Source organism: Kogia breviceps, chromosome 2, assembly GCF_026419965.1.
Source record: "Kogia breviceps isolate mKogBre1 chromosome 2, mKogBre1 haplotype 1, whole genome shotgun sequence".
Classification (NCBI taxonomy): Eukaryota; Metazoa; Chordata; class Mammalia; order Artiodactyla; family Physeteridae; genus Kogia; species Kogia breviceps.
In genome coordinates this window covers 183,691,155-183,704,891 of record NC_081311.1, presented here as the reverse complement: position 1 = coordinate 183,704,891, position 13,737 = coordinate 183,691,155, and the positions used below count along the sequence as shown (strand labels likewise).

The following is a 13,737-nucleotide window of genomic DNA, read 5'->3' as shown; positions in this document are numbered from 1 at the left end:
GGCAAGGAGGCAGTACTGCCTTGAGACCTGGGCCACCAGGTCCTCATCCCAGGCCCGTGCTCTAGAGGACCTGTTCCAGCCCTCCTCCAGCCGCGGCCTGTCCCTGAGGTGAGGAGCCTGTGCCGAGGGGATATGCCCCCCGGGCCCGGGCCTTCCCTTTGGAGTCCACGTTCTGGACTAGTTCCCGGCCTAAGTGACACTGAGCCGGCACTGGCCTCCCAAGCACGCCACGTGGGCCCACCCCTTATGGAGGGGTGCGGTGGCGGACAGAGCTCGGACACTCAGTCTGGGTGTCCACATTCATGCATGTGAGGCCCCTCCCGGTGCAGGAAGGAACCAGGGTGTGGAAGAGAAGAGGCAGGCTGCAGGCCCCCAACTTCTCTCTTGCCCCAGGCTCTGCAAACGTTAGGGGTGGGCCTGCTACGAAACTGTTAGGAGACGGGGTCCTGAGTGCAGAGGGGTCCTTACCAGAGGAAGGCGACGACACCCACGGGCCTGAGGGGAAAGGAGAGCGGATGGGTAAGAGGACAGCCCAGCTCCCACCGGAAGTGAGCAGTCCTCTTGCTACCACTGATCTACTGAGGAAAGGTCCTCCCTGTGAACACTGCCGTGGACATATGGGCACAGGGCTGCCTCCCTGGGGGAGGGCCCTGAACCCAGAGATCCCGACATGCCTGGAGGACTCAAGGGTCATGGCAGGGCCGGCCTAGGAAGCCCAGAGGAGTCTGGGCTTCCTTGGGGACCCAGAGACCGTGCCTGCCTCACTGGGGGAGACAAAGTGGCTGTAGGTGCGGAGGCCCAGCACCCAGGATCGTGAGGGCTGAGGCCTTGAGTGACTGGGTCAGCCCTAATGGATGAGGGGGAGGTAGTGACATGGGCAGGAGACCCCCGTGAGCAATGCCACCAGCCAACTGTCACAGTAGGCATCCGGGCTTAGTAAAGCTCCTCTGTGCCACTGAGCGAGACCTCAGCGTGGCACCGAGGGAAGCTGCCCTGGCCCGTCCCAGCAGCCCAGTATGCCAACGTTACCAGATGTCAGTGACCCCAGAGACAGGGGTCTGGTTGACAACCTCGGGTGCCACGAACTCGGGTGTGCCATATTGGCAGTACTGGGGCTCTCCCGGAGTCAGCTCCTGAGCGTTCCCAAAGTCACAGATCCTCACCTGCTCCTCGCCCTCAACACCATCCCATACCAGCAGGTTCTCAGGCTGCAGGACACAAGGCAAGACATGGGAGCTGAGTGCAGCGGGGAGGACACCCCAGTGCCTGGCCCCAACAGGTGCTGCCTGCTCCCCACCCCACACCTGCATCTCACCTTGACATCCAGGTGCAGCACACGGTTCTTGTGCAAGTAGCCTATTCCCTCTAGCACCTGCCGCATGTAGGCCCGGATCTGTGGAAACAGGAGGCCCAGAGTCCGGGGTGGGGTATTATGTTTGATCACCACCAGGGTTGTAGCAAGAAGCCAGGCCACGCTTGGGAAGTGGCCTTCAGGTGGCTGGTGGAGAGGGCTGAAACATAGGTTTGGGGTTACTGAGATTCAGGGCTTCCACATACAGCTGCACAAGTTGTGCACAGCACCATTACAGGAGGGCGCCATTGGCATGAGAGTAAAAAGAAGTGTGCAGTGCACAACTTGTACAGCCCTACATGGCAGGACAGTATTGAGACTGAACAGAGTCTAGATGGGGCTCCTTCTGGGGTAGGGCTCGAGGAACCTTTCTGTGAGGAATACTGGGAAACAACAGAGTTGGGGGCCAGGGTGGGTGCCGAAATTTTCTGAAGACAATTTAAGTCCCAGCGTGGGGGTCTGCTCTGATGGGAGAAGGGGGCTTTGCTGCCTACCTAACAGTGCTCTCCACCACCACCCCTGGCCTATTCGTGGGCACAGATGGCATGCCTAGGACGCACCCCTCGGGTCTCGGAGCTCAGGTGGGTGAACACTGGTGCCCAACCTGGCCCCTACCACCCACTGCCCTCACCTCAGACTCACACACGGTGGGTTTCCTGGCCATTCGTTCCAGCAGCTCCTCTGTGCAGCTAATGTCCTGGATCAAGGAGAACAGTGACCAGTGCCAACTGCTGGGCCTGCCTTAGGCAGTGCCCTCCACCCCCAGAGCCCAGCACAGGGTCCTCCTTCCCCGAAAAGCACATCTGCTACCGGTGAGCAACTGCACCTTCCCTCTTCCCCGTCATCTGGGTGCTTAGACGGGACAACCCTGCTTGAACTCTCACTTGCTGTGGGATCTCAGGCAAGTCACCTAACCTTTCTGAGCCTAGGTTCCCTCCGGTGTCAAATAGGGATACGACTCCTCTCACCCACCTTGTGAAGTATCTATAAGGATCAAGTTAGAGCAGCATTTTGTTGACTGTGGATGGAACTCCTTGACTCTACTTGAGAATGACCCAGAAGGCCCACGACACATAATAATTTGTCATTTTACTGAGGTTTGGGTTCGAACAGTACAGACTGGGAGGCTAGCATGTAGGACACGGTCACCCTGCTAGTGGCAGTGACAAGCCAACCATCCAGCATCCTTACCTCAGTGTGACTCTGTTTAACCATAGCTCTTATGAAAGGATAAAATCCATTCTCTATGAGAAGAGCCTCTCAAATAAAGCCAAGTATTAATGGGGTCACTGCAAATGTTCAGATATACTGTACTGCATTTCATGATAAAAATCACGCTCCTTTTGCCACCTGTGTGACCTCGGGTGAGCTACTTAACTTCTCTATACCTTAGTTTCATCATCTATAAAATGAGGATAATAAAATTCCAAGAGATAAGCATACATGATGATTAAATAGATTAATATCTGAAAAACTCCTAGAACACTGCCAGGCACACATCAAGCGCTAGGTAAATTTAAGCTAAAAAATGTTGTTTTTCACACAAGTCTCCAGACTCCACTCTGTGAAGTATTTGTAAGATGTCTTCAGAACTCCCAGCTGCAGTGGGACCATTTTGTAAAGTGTGAAACGTGTCGCTAATTGGCTGTTACCAGGACCAGTCATTCAGGCCATGTGTCCCCCACCCACCCAGCCTGTCCCAGGATACAGCTCGGTGACAATGACCAGTCCCCGGCGCCTCTCGAAGGCCTCATGGAAGTAGAGGATGCAGTCATGCTGGAGTCGGGCCAGCAGCCGGGCCTCTCGCCACGCCGATGCCTTTGGCTTGGCCTGACTGGGGATGAACTTGGCTGCAAACTCCAGGCCGGAGTTTCGCTCCACTACACGCCGCAGGTAGGAGAAGGCACCCCTGGGTGAGGACACGGGGAGAGGACAGGGCTCAGGTGTCGCTGAGCCTCAGGCCCAGCCTCCCTTGGGCCCCGGACACCACACCCGCTCCTAGCCCCACACCTGCCAATCTCCTGGTGGATGTCATAGAAGTCGCTGAGTCTCCTTCCTCGCCGCTCCTCGTCTTCCCTGACCCCCTCCACCTCCACAGCTGTCTGAGCTGGGGAGAGACGCCTGGTGTTAGGTGGAGAGGGCAAGAAGGAACGAGGGCGGAGACTGGGACAAGGAGGGCAGGTGGAAGACACGGAAGAGAAGCAAGAATGTTGGCACCCGAGGCAGCGCTGCTGGGGCTGGAGCAGGTGGTGGTCTGGACTGAAGGGCCGGGTCAGTGATTCCTGGTGGGAGGGCGCTCACATGGGATTCCTGGGTGAGCCCCTGGCCTTACTGCTCTTGAACTCCAGCCCACCTGAGTGCACAGCCAACTCTGCTTTGCAGGAGACTTCGCCAGCCAGGTTGCGGGCCGTGCAGGTGTAGACGCCTCCGTCCTGGGACCCCGCGCTGAGCACCACCAGGGAGCACTCATTCTCCTCGTACACGAAGCTCACGTGGTTGCTCTCGGTCAGCAGCGCCTCGTCCTGCAGAGGTGGCCGTCAACTTCAGTCCAGGCCTGGCTTCCCCTCCACTGGGACCCAGCTTTACCTCCACGCCAGAGACCCGGTCTCATGCCTACCTTAGGGCCCACCATTATCTCCGCCCTAGGGGCCTTTGCTCAGACCCAGGAGCAGCTCCACCCTTATTTCCCAGCGTCACCAGCACCTCTGGGTCCCGCTTCCTCCTCCGCATCACACCTCTGGCAACTGCTCTGCCCTCTGTCCAGGCTCCCCTGACCCCTCCCACGCCCCCAGGAAATCACTCCTCCCTTCCCCCTAGGCTCCTGGCCAGCCCCAGCTCGGACTGCATGGAGGCCTTCATCAGCCTCTGACCTTGTACCACATGATGTCCGGCAGTGGTTTCCCCTCAACCACCACGGCGAAGCGAGCGGTTTCTCCAGCTCCCACCTCAATGTCCTCCATGATGGACTCAAACCGAGGGGCCTCTGAAACACACAGGGGGGAGGGTGGGGGAGGGAGGGGAGAGAATATGGGAGTCAGGGGCCCTGCCTCTCTAAGCCCTCCCTCAGCAACTGGCTCAGGTGGAACACCGGACCCTCCCCGCCCCCCACCCCCCCCACCCCGAGCCCCAGCAGCCCACCCTGGGGCTCTCAAACTCTACCCCCGGCAACATGAGTTCCTGGCCTGGACCAAACGCCGTCCCTGCAAATCCCAACGTGATGTTCTCCAGATCTCAGAAAACCCAAGCCGGGGGTGCAGGCTTGCTTTGTTTGGCTCTCAGTATTCATTTGCCAGCTTTGAAATTAGGAGATTTTCACACACAAAAGAAATCTGGACTTCCTGCCTCTCTTGGAAAATCAGGACTGGCTGTCCTGACCTGCTTCCCTCACTGCATTAATGGGCTGGCGAGGCGTGGCCGACACTGCCCCCTGTGGGCGGTGGCCCTTCAGCACAGTCCTACCGTGGGCTTCCCGAACTCTTAACCGTCCTGGGCCCTGCAGGCGGCTCAGTCTGTGACCCTGAATCAAGTTCATGGAGGGCATGGCCTCTGTGTTGAAGTTTTCTCTCTGAATCTTATTTAAATATTTAAGGGGACTTCAACCATCTGGGTGATGGCGAGATGAATTCACGGGTACCGATTCTCACTTTAGTTCTCCCACATGTGACTGATTTTATTCTCTGCACATATCATGTGGTCGTGTTATTTCCTGGTAAAGCAGTTTCTAATTCTCACGATGGAATTAAAGACATATTCCAATGTGCTTGTGCTTTTCGAAGGAGCCTATGACTTCCTGGTGCCCTCCCACTCCTCTGAGAATGTTTGAGGATCTGGGCTCTAAAGGGAGTGGGAGAGAGAGGCCCTGAGGGAAAAGCAGGGGTGCTGGGCAAGGAGCACTACCAGGCCACAGGCACACAGCTCAACCTTTATACGCATAGAGGGGGAGGTCATCCTGGGGAAGATGCATCAGCAGGGCAGGTGTGGAGGAAAGAGGCCATTCCACCCACCTGGGGGGTAGGGGGTGGGGCACAGCAGGAGGGGGTGTGGATCCAAGCCCCAGGCCTGCTCTAGCCCTGGCCAGCTGGGACTAGGTCTCCCTCAGTCACTGTCCCAGCCAGGCTGGCTGCAGGGCTCTCAGTGTCCAGAGCCTCCCCAAACCCCAGGGCTCCTCCTATATCTCGGAAGAAAGATGAGTCCTGCAGATGGTACTGTCAAGGAGCAAAGTAGTTGGGAATTCCCTGGTGGTCCAGTGGTTAGCCCCTTGCTTCCACTGCGTGGCGGGGCGGGGCGCCCAGGTTCAACCCCTGGTCGGGGAACTAAGATCCCGCAAGCCACGTGGTGCGGCCGACAAAACAAAACACACACACACACACACCAAGGAGCAAAGCGGTGGCTGAGTAGGAAGTGCCGGGGTGAGGTGGGGGGAAGCTGGGCAAAGGGGAAGACACATAAAAGGGAAACCAGTACCCCATCTACCGTGGGGCCAGTAGCATCCCCGTATCTCCTCCTCACACACCCTACTGCCACCTCTCTCCTACTTTAAGGCTGCCTGCTCTGCCCTCTAGGGATCTGGTCCCCGGTCTGCTGGGAGTGGGGATGGGGACAGTGACAGAGGTCAGTCTATGAAGGTCAAAGGATCAGAAGGTTTCAAGTGAACTTGAACAATCTTTTTGAAAGCACTAGAAAAGGTACATTTACCCCATGGTAAGATGGCCTGTGCTAACTAAAATGTCACTTTCTTTGCAGTTGGTTGGAATCTTATCTACTCAGCAGGTAACACTGTTTAGCTCACGCTGATCTGACGTTCCGAGTGGCAGTTACATATGTCTAGAGTTAATTAACAAACCGGAAAACAAGATAATTACTACTTCACGCATGTTACGGTCTGAGAGACTACATCTCGAAAGGAGACATTATAAAAAGGGTCCTCACTGCAAAGGTTGGAAGGCCCTGTCAAACAGGCTTGTGTGAAAGGGTGGCAGCCAGGATCCCCAGAGCCTCACTTGGGCCTTTTTCTTTTTAAAATTGACTTGGTCCCCCACCTCCTCCCAGTTTGTTTCATTTGAAGTACTATTTCCTGTTGTGTTTAACGCAGGATCTGAGAACACTGTCTGGCTTTGGAGTAGGGCATCCAGGCTTGAATCCCAGCTCCCGACTTACTAGGTTGTGTGACCTTGGGCCTGTTACTTAGCACAGTCTCTGGGCCTCAGTTTCCCCATCTGTAAAATGGTGATAATAACTGACTCCATCTCACAGGGTTGATGTCAATATTAAATGAGGTGATACACGGAAGGTACTTAGCACTGAGCCTGGCACATACTAGGTGCTCAATAAGTAACTTTGTTACTAGTACTGCTATTATTATGGCCATTAGATGGACAGGCCTGAGAGGGGAGACCTAGGATTGGCAGGTGGGTGTGTTCACCTGGGGGTGCGAGGAGAGGGCTGTGGGCCTCAGAGGGAGGGGAGGGAAGGAGGCAGCTGTCACCTACCTGCCAGCTCCAGTGTGACCGAGCAGGCCTGTGTGCCATGGCGGTTGTGGGCAGTGCAAGTGAGGGCCCCCACGTCCCGGCGGCCCACCCGGCAGATCCGAAGACAGTACTGGTCATCGTCTGGCTGGCTCAGCTCATACACACCCGCCCGGGCCTCTAGGAGAGCCCCTCGGCAGCTGAGGGACACAGCACAGGGAGGTCACCCAAGATCCAGCCCCAGGGAGGTCGGCCTGGCCGGCTGGAGTGGGACTGCCTCACGCGAGGAGTAGGGCATGCCAGGTGGGCCCCACCTCCTCCAGACGACCTGGGCCTCCACGTGGTTGAAGGTGACGGTGACACTGGCAGGCTGTCCCTCCACCACGCACACGATGTCTGGCTTGTCCAGCACGGTGGGCGCCTCCTCCAGGGGCGGGCCTGGGAGCAGGAGGGCTGGCTCTATGCTGGGCTTGACACCAGATCCTCGGCACCCACTGCGCCTTGAACCCTCCCAATCGCCATGCGAGCTCCATTTTTACAGACGAGGAAGCCGAGGTTCAGAGAGGTTTAGCGACTTGTCTAGGGAACTCAGCCAGAAGCAAGCAGCAGAGCTGGGATTGGACACCAGAGCCTCAGCCTTGCCCACTGCGTGTGCTGCTTTTAGGAGTAAGAAGGAAGCACTCTGACAGGTAGGGGTCGCGCCCAGCCACGCCAATCCCGCCCTAGTTATTAGCACGTCCACACCAGCCCTGGAGCCTCCTCCATGGACACCCAGTTCCCTGGCCCAGTAGCTCTCGCCCCCGCCCCACAGAACACCAGGCTCACCGCGGTCCAGCAGCTGCACGGGCTCAGAGGGGGGCGAGGGCTTGCTGCTGCTTTTGATGGTGGTGCTGAGGACGCGGAAGACGTGCTGGACCCCCTTACGCAGACTGGTGGCCGCCCACCTAGGCTGCCGCAGGCCCGTGACCAGCACTGTCCAGTGGTCTGAGCCCAGCACCTGGTGCTGCACAGTGTAGGTCAGGGCGTCCGGGTCTGGTGGGGAGGCAGCTGCTAGAGGCGGGCCTTGCTGGGGCGCCCCCCGCCCCCGTTCATCTGGCGTGGGACTCAGGGATTCATCATCAGTCTGCTCTAAGGACCTGCCTCAGTCTCTCCTGTCGCTTCTGCTCGCCCCCCCATCTGCTCCTGCCCGGCCACAGGCCTGGCCAGGCTCAGAGCCCACGAGGTGTCAGGCATGGGATCCAGTTACAGGCATGGAGGGACCTTGACTTAGTCCCGATTCCTTGCTACTACCTGAGGTAGGGATACTGAGGCACAGAGCAGTCGGAGATCGTGCACAGGGAAGGAGAGGGGGTTCCCCAGGACCACGGCCCAAGCACCCAGTCCCTCTGGGAAGAGAAGGGCACGTGGCAGCCCCCCCTTTCTGTCCTCTCCTGACCCAGAGCCAGGGCTCTGTCCAGCGTGGGGACGAGGCCCGCAGAGCCGCTCCTGGCCAGACTCCCGGTGCTCAGTCCACTCCTACCCGCACCTGTATGCACCCCTGGGCCTTGCCCTCCTCTCCTGGCCCCCCTCAGTGCTCCCGCGCCCCCACCCATAGCCCTGTGTGGCTGGGACCCACCGATGGCCATGTCCAGACTCCTGGGGGCGTTCCATGCGAGTGTGATCATCTTTCCGGTCACAGCCACTACCTGCGGGGCACCATCTGGGGGGCCTGGAACCACATCTGAAAGCCACAGGTCCGACGTCCGCTGGGTCCTTTCGGGCTCAATGGCCCCACAGGATCACCAGGCCTCCAGGCAGTGGGCTGGGGGCCGGGGGCACAGCCACAGGGGCAGAGGCAAGGCCAGCTGGTTTCCCAGGGGAGCGAGGGGGAGGGAGCTGGTGTGGAGGCCCCGCCCTCACCCAGGCCCCTGGGTGGGCCAGAGGCTAGGCTGTGCACACGGCGGACTGGGAGGGTACCTGCCTCACCTGTGACGTAGAGGTGGGCATAGCAGGCCGCTTTGCCCAGTTTGTTGGCAATGACGCTCTTGTAGACGCCAGCGTGCTGAGGTCCCACAGTAGGGAACACCAAGCGATGGACATCCCGGTCTGTGGGCGGGGAGGGACAGTGAGACTGTGTCTGAGCTAGGAGGATACCCTGGAGGGTGGGCCCATGCCACCCAGGCCTGGCCCTTCACTCCCACCCACTACAGGTGGAAGGGAAGGGTGGGGCAGACACAAGAAGGGTGTCCACCATGCAGCACACTCTAGGTCCAGGCTACCAAGTGCACACCCGCAGCCCTGCACCTCTTGCCGGTTCCTCCAGCACTACAGGCCCAGCCACTTCTCATCTGCCTCCCACGCCAGTTCACTCTCTGTGGGTTCCTGCCCTGGAGAGCCCCCTCTTCTCCATCCTCACAGCCACTGCCGGTCCCATCTCCAGCTCAGAGCCCATGAAAGCCTCCACGCGTGCGGTCCACACCCCACCAGCAGCATCGCATGTGATCTCTCGATCTGGGGACCTTAATGGCACCTACTGCTAACCAGGTGGCCTCCAAAGCCCTCAGTCCAAACTCCCGTCCAGCCTCGTCCCCTGCTATTCCTACGCATCCTGACCCTGACTCACCATCAGGTCCCTGAACAAGCCACATGAGTTCCTTCTCCAGGCCTTTGCTCACAAAATCCCTCCCTTCTGGACCGTTCTTCTCTTACCTAAGGCCTCTTTCTCCTTCAAGAGGCAGTTCAAGTGAGTGTCAGCCCAGGGAACTCCTCTCCACGCCCCTGGTCCCCTCTGCACCTCCATCTCTGACTCCCTCCCCCGGGACCTCCAGCGCCCAGCCCACGGGGCTTTGGGTGGTCCTTCCTCTTTTCTTGCACACGTCAAGCCTCCCGTAAGCTCCTTAATGACAGAGTTTGTATGTCCTGTCAGGCCCAGAACTGGATGCCTTGCATGCAGTAAGCGCAAATACATTAGATTATAAATTACAGTAAGAGTTGTTTGCATTGTACCCAGCCCATGCCAGACACTCGACATACATTTTTTCTCCATAATCCTTTCAGCAACCCTGCAAAAGTATCCTCATTTTACCAGTGAGGTCAGAGACATTAACGAACTTGTCCCAAGGTCACACGGCTAATAAATGATGAAGCCACGGCTTGAACCTGGTTCCCTCTGATTCCAAAGCCCTCTCCCTACACCGTGCTTCCTGAATGATGGTCAGGAGGCCATCTCTGGCGGGACGTGAAGGGGAAGAGATCTGCACTGTCTTCTTTCCTTGACGTCAGGGCCATCTCCAAACACCCCTCCCTTCTCTTAGCGGTTATCTCTGCATGGAACACCCACCCATTCATTCATCTCTGCTGACACTATTTATAAAGGAAGAGAAGCCCAGGGCTGCCACTGACCCCAGATACAGACAGAAGCAGAGGCGGCGCCGGCTCAGATCCTGAGACAGACACCCACCGGGGGCCTCAGAGGAGACTGAGAGATAGGAAGCCTGTGGGCTGAGCAAAGACAGTGGCAGAGGGGGCCGAGGGGAGGGTCAGAGCCGCAGTGGTGACACTGGAGACGGGAGGGGAGAGTGGGGCACGGGTGACAGGGGACGTCCTGGTTAGGAAGTCAGACGGTATTTGTCTGCCTTTGGGTAAACCCGTGTCCCTCTGTAAGCCTCAGTTTCCCCATCTGTAAACAGGGGTCATAGTACCTGCCTTACAGGCCCGTGGTGAGGAAAGTGAGATCATCACGTGGGGCCTTTAGCACTCAGGGCCTGGCACTCAGGAAGCGCTTAAGAGAGGGGAGTTTTGTCACGTGGCAGCCGTAAGAGGAGCCCACCCTGGGTCATGGGGTGGCACTGGCTAATGAGGCACAGGTAGACTTTCTCACATGAGACTCAGACTCCTTCAAGGATGGAACTGAGATACACCGTGAGAAAGTATTTTTCCCTGCTCTGTCTTCTTTATTTACTACTGAACAACCCTGGACTAAGCAAGCATCCTCTTGATGCCAGACACGACCCACATCAGGCTTTTCGCTGGAATTTCCCAAGGGGGGCGTGAGCAGCATCACTTTATCAACACGGACGATGATGGTGGCGACAGTAACAGCAGTAACACTAAGATTTAACCCTCACTGGCCCCTCGCTATTTGCCAGGCCCTGCCCTAAGTGCTTCTGTGTATTAACTGCTTCAATTCTCCCAACAAGCCTACCACAGATGAGGAAACTGAGGCCTGAAGGGGTTCTGTAACCTGCCCACGGTCAGCAGCAGGCTGGACTGCCAGCCCAGGAAGCGCTAACAGGACACCGAGGCCCAGAGCGGTGACCCAGCAGACGGGTGCCGTGTGGGCTCAAGGAAGGAGGCAGTGACCACCCCCCCCACCATAGCCTCTCTGGGCTCCCCTCTCCCAGACGCCCCATCCCTGACCAGGTGAGGAAAGGAAGGCCCAAGGGTGGGGAGAGGGGGCGGGCGCTGCAAGCAAAGGCGGTGCTGGAGGGGACACCCGCAGGGTCCCTGCCCGGACACCTACACTGTGTCATGCGCCGGTCATCGCTGTTCTGGATGCGGTGGCCATTGTGGAACCAGCTGATGGTGGGGTAGGGCAGGCCGGTCACCTGGCACTCCAGCATGGCTTCCTTGGCCAGTGCCACGTCCAGGTCCTGCAGCGGCCGCAGGAAGTCGGGCATGGACAGCCGCTCCAGCTCGCCCTGCTCTGGCTCCTCAGGGATGGACGGCATCTTCTCCAGCTTCGAGCTGCAAGCACCACACAACTGCCCAGAGGCCCGGAGCCGCACCTCCCACCACAGGGCCGGGGCCCCACAGAGGCAGCCCTGGCTGCACCGGGGGCCCCGGGTGGTACCTAGGGCCAGTGGCAGCCGTCCGAGGCTCCTCCACGTAGAGCTGGGCTGAGCAGTGGGCCTGGCCGTGGGCGTTGGTGGCACAGACCTCGTAGAGCCCCTCGTCCTCGCTGCCCACGTGGGCGATGTGCAGCGAGTGCAGACCTCCTTCCTGCCGAAGTCGCACGTTCTCGCTCTCCTCCACGGGGCGGCCTGGGAGGGAGCGGCGGGCATGCAGAGCAGCCTCAGCCAGGGGCCCTGCCCTCTGGCCCTTGGGGGTCCCCCAACATCTGCAGGGCGGAGGGCCATACCAAACTGAGTCCAGGTAACAGAGGGGGGCGGGCTGCCGCTGATCTTGCAGTCGAAGCGGGCTGCGCGTCCCTCCAGCACCTCCACGTCCTCCAGCAGCCACGTGAAGAGGGGCGCCAGCGAGGGCCGCACAGTCAGCCGGGCGCTGCAGGTCAGCTCATCTGGTGGGGAGGGGTCAGCACTGGGGCAGGGAAGGCCACAGAGCCCCAGGCACCCCGACCCCTGGGTCCTGACCTCGTGCTGGGCGGGAAAAAGGAGCTGGGCCAGAACCTGGAGCCTGGGAAGAGCCCAGCGAGGTCCCAGGGCACCCGAGTGAGGCAATGGGCAAGATCTAAAGAGCGGACCAATCTCAGGAGGCTGGCAGTCAGCAAGGGTGGACGGCAGGCTGCCACGGTGGCTGGGGATACGGCAGGAGTCCAGGGCCTGGCCTGGCTCTCCCCTCCCCCCAACCCCATCCTGCCCACCCAGGATGGATCTCAGCACAGCTCCAGGAGAAGGGTCTAGAAGGCGAGCCCACTCCCTCCCCCACACCCCTCTCCCCTACCCTTGGAACTCTCCTCTGTCCCCGGGTCTTGCCCACACTCCCTCACCCGCACCCCAGACCCAGAGCAAATGCCCCTGTGCCTCACGCTACTACCCCACGCAGAATCTTTTGGGGGAAATAAGAGCCCCTTACGCTGACCTGATCCCTTCCTGCTTACAAAGCCCCTCTCGTGTCACCTTAGGTGCTCATCACAACCAGATAAGGCATTATCGCAGCTCTTTAAATGAGGACGAGGACCAGGCCAGAGGTGTCGTTAATAATAATAATGGTTGACATTTATTAGGTGCCACACTTTGCCAGGTGCTGTGCTTTGCTCTTTACATACATTGTCTCATTAGTCCTATCGATCCCTCTATGAGGTAGGTATTATCATGATCCCTTTTTACAGATGAACAGCCTAAAGGTCAGACAGATGAAGTGACTTGTCCGAAGTTACGTGGCTGGTACGTGGCAGGGCAAGAACTGGAACCCAAGCGCAGGTGTGGTCACCACACTTCAGCAGCTGGCTCCCTAACAGGAACCACAGCGAACGCTGGCACAGAACGTGCTTTGTGCCAGCTGAGACTAGTGCTGATTTGTGGAAGCAGGTGTACAGCACCATCTCCCACCCACCCACTGCTCTTCTCCCAGGAGATGGGGCTCCATTTCCTGGGCGTCTTATTCTGCGCCCGGTCCTTCACCTCCACTCCCCTCCCTCCAGCTCTTGGGTGCCAGCGGCAGCCCTCTGGCCCAAGCGGGCAGTTACCTTTGGCCGTGCTGAGCTTGCAGGTGTAGACACCACTGTCGTCCTCGTGCACAGAGGTGAGCAGCAGCTTGCATTTCCGGCCATCGAAATGCATCTTGCATTTGAGCAGTGCGGGCTGCAGCAGGCGGCCTCGGCACAGCCAGTCTACCTCCACGTCGGCAGGACCTGCCACCAGGCACTCAAACAGCGCCATCTCCCCGGCCCCCACGTCCACGTCCTGCAGGGGGGCCAGCACGGCCAGGGACCGGCTTTCAGGGTGTGCTGGGGGAAAGCAGCCACAAGGGGCACACGTGGAGCAGAGAAACACGGGGCAAGGGAGACACACACGCACACACAGAGAGACAGACAGACACAGAGAGAGAGATGCATTTTGTTCCTTTGGAGACAGGGAAAGCCCGCCCACCCAGCAGGCCAAGACAGCAAGGAGCTCCCAGGCCTGGCTTCAGGATGGCAATCCCACGTGGGACAGAGAGGGTGAACTCAGGGGAAGTGGGAGGGAATCAAAGGCATGAAAA

General features: G+C 58.8%; 1 protein-coding gene across 18 annotated transcripts in view; it reads right to left on the bottom strand.

Moving 5' to 3' along the window:
- Positions 1 to 13,737, bottom strand: part of SPEG (striated muscle enriched protein kinase) — a 56,295-nt gene that overhangs the window by 12,473 nt on the left and 30,085 nt on the right. For 14 of the 18 annotated variants that reach the window (XM_067026943.1, XM_067026940.1, XM_059055158.2 and 11 more), the window contains 17 exons: positions 13,223 to 13,483; positions 11,936 to 12,094; positions 11,648 to 11,837; positions 11,318 to 11,541; positions 8,782 to 8,901; positions 8,432 to 8,536; positions 7,642 to 7,848; positions 7,131 to 7,254; positions 6,841 to 7,016; positions 4,222 to 4,334; positions 3,705 to 3,873; positions 3,362 to 3,458; positions 3,060 to 3,260; positions 1,983 to 2,040; positions 1,316 to 1,393; positions 1,030 to 1,208; positions 469 to 495 (listed from right to left, as the gene is read on the bottom strand). In XM_067026943.1, the coding sequence (XP_066883044.1) occupies positions 469 to 495; positions 1,030 to 1,208; positions 1,316 to 1,393; positions 1,983 to 2,040; positions 3,060 to 3,260; positions 3,362 to 3,458; positions 3,705 to 3,873; positions 4,222 to 4,334; positions 6,841 to 7,016; positions 7,131 to 7,254; positions 7,642 to 7,848; positions 8,432 to 8,536; positions 8,782 to 8,901; positions 11,318 to 11,541; positions 11,648 to 11,837; positions 11,936 to 12,094; positions 13,223 to 13,483 (2,488 nt within the window). Of the gene's footprint in view, positions 1 to 468; positions 496 to 1,029; positions 1,209 to 1,315; positions 1,394 to 1,416; positions 1,512 to 1,982; positions 2,041 to 3,059; positions 3,261 to 3,361; positions 3,459 to 3,704; positions 3,874 to 4,221; positions 4,335 to 6,840; positions 7,017 to 7,130; positions 7,255 to 7,641; positions 7,849 to 8,431; positions 8,537 to 8,781; positions 8,902 to 11,317; positions 11,542 to 11,647; positions 11,838 to 11,935; positions 12,095 to 12,725; positions 12,988 to 13,222; positions 13,484 to 13,737 lie in introns of those variants that run through there. The other 4 variants (XM_067026951.1, XM_067026953.1, XM_067026952.1 and 1 more) reach the window with 4 other exon arrangements.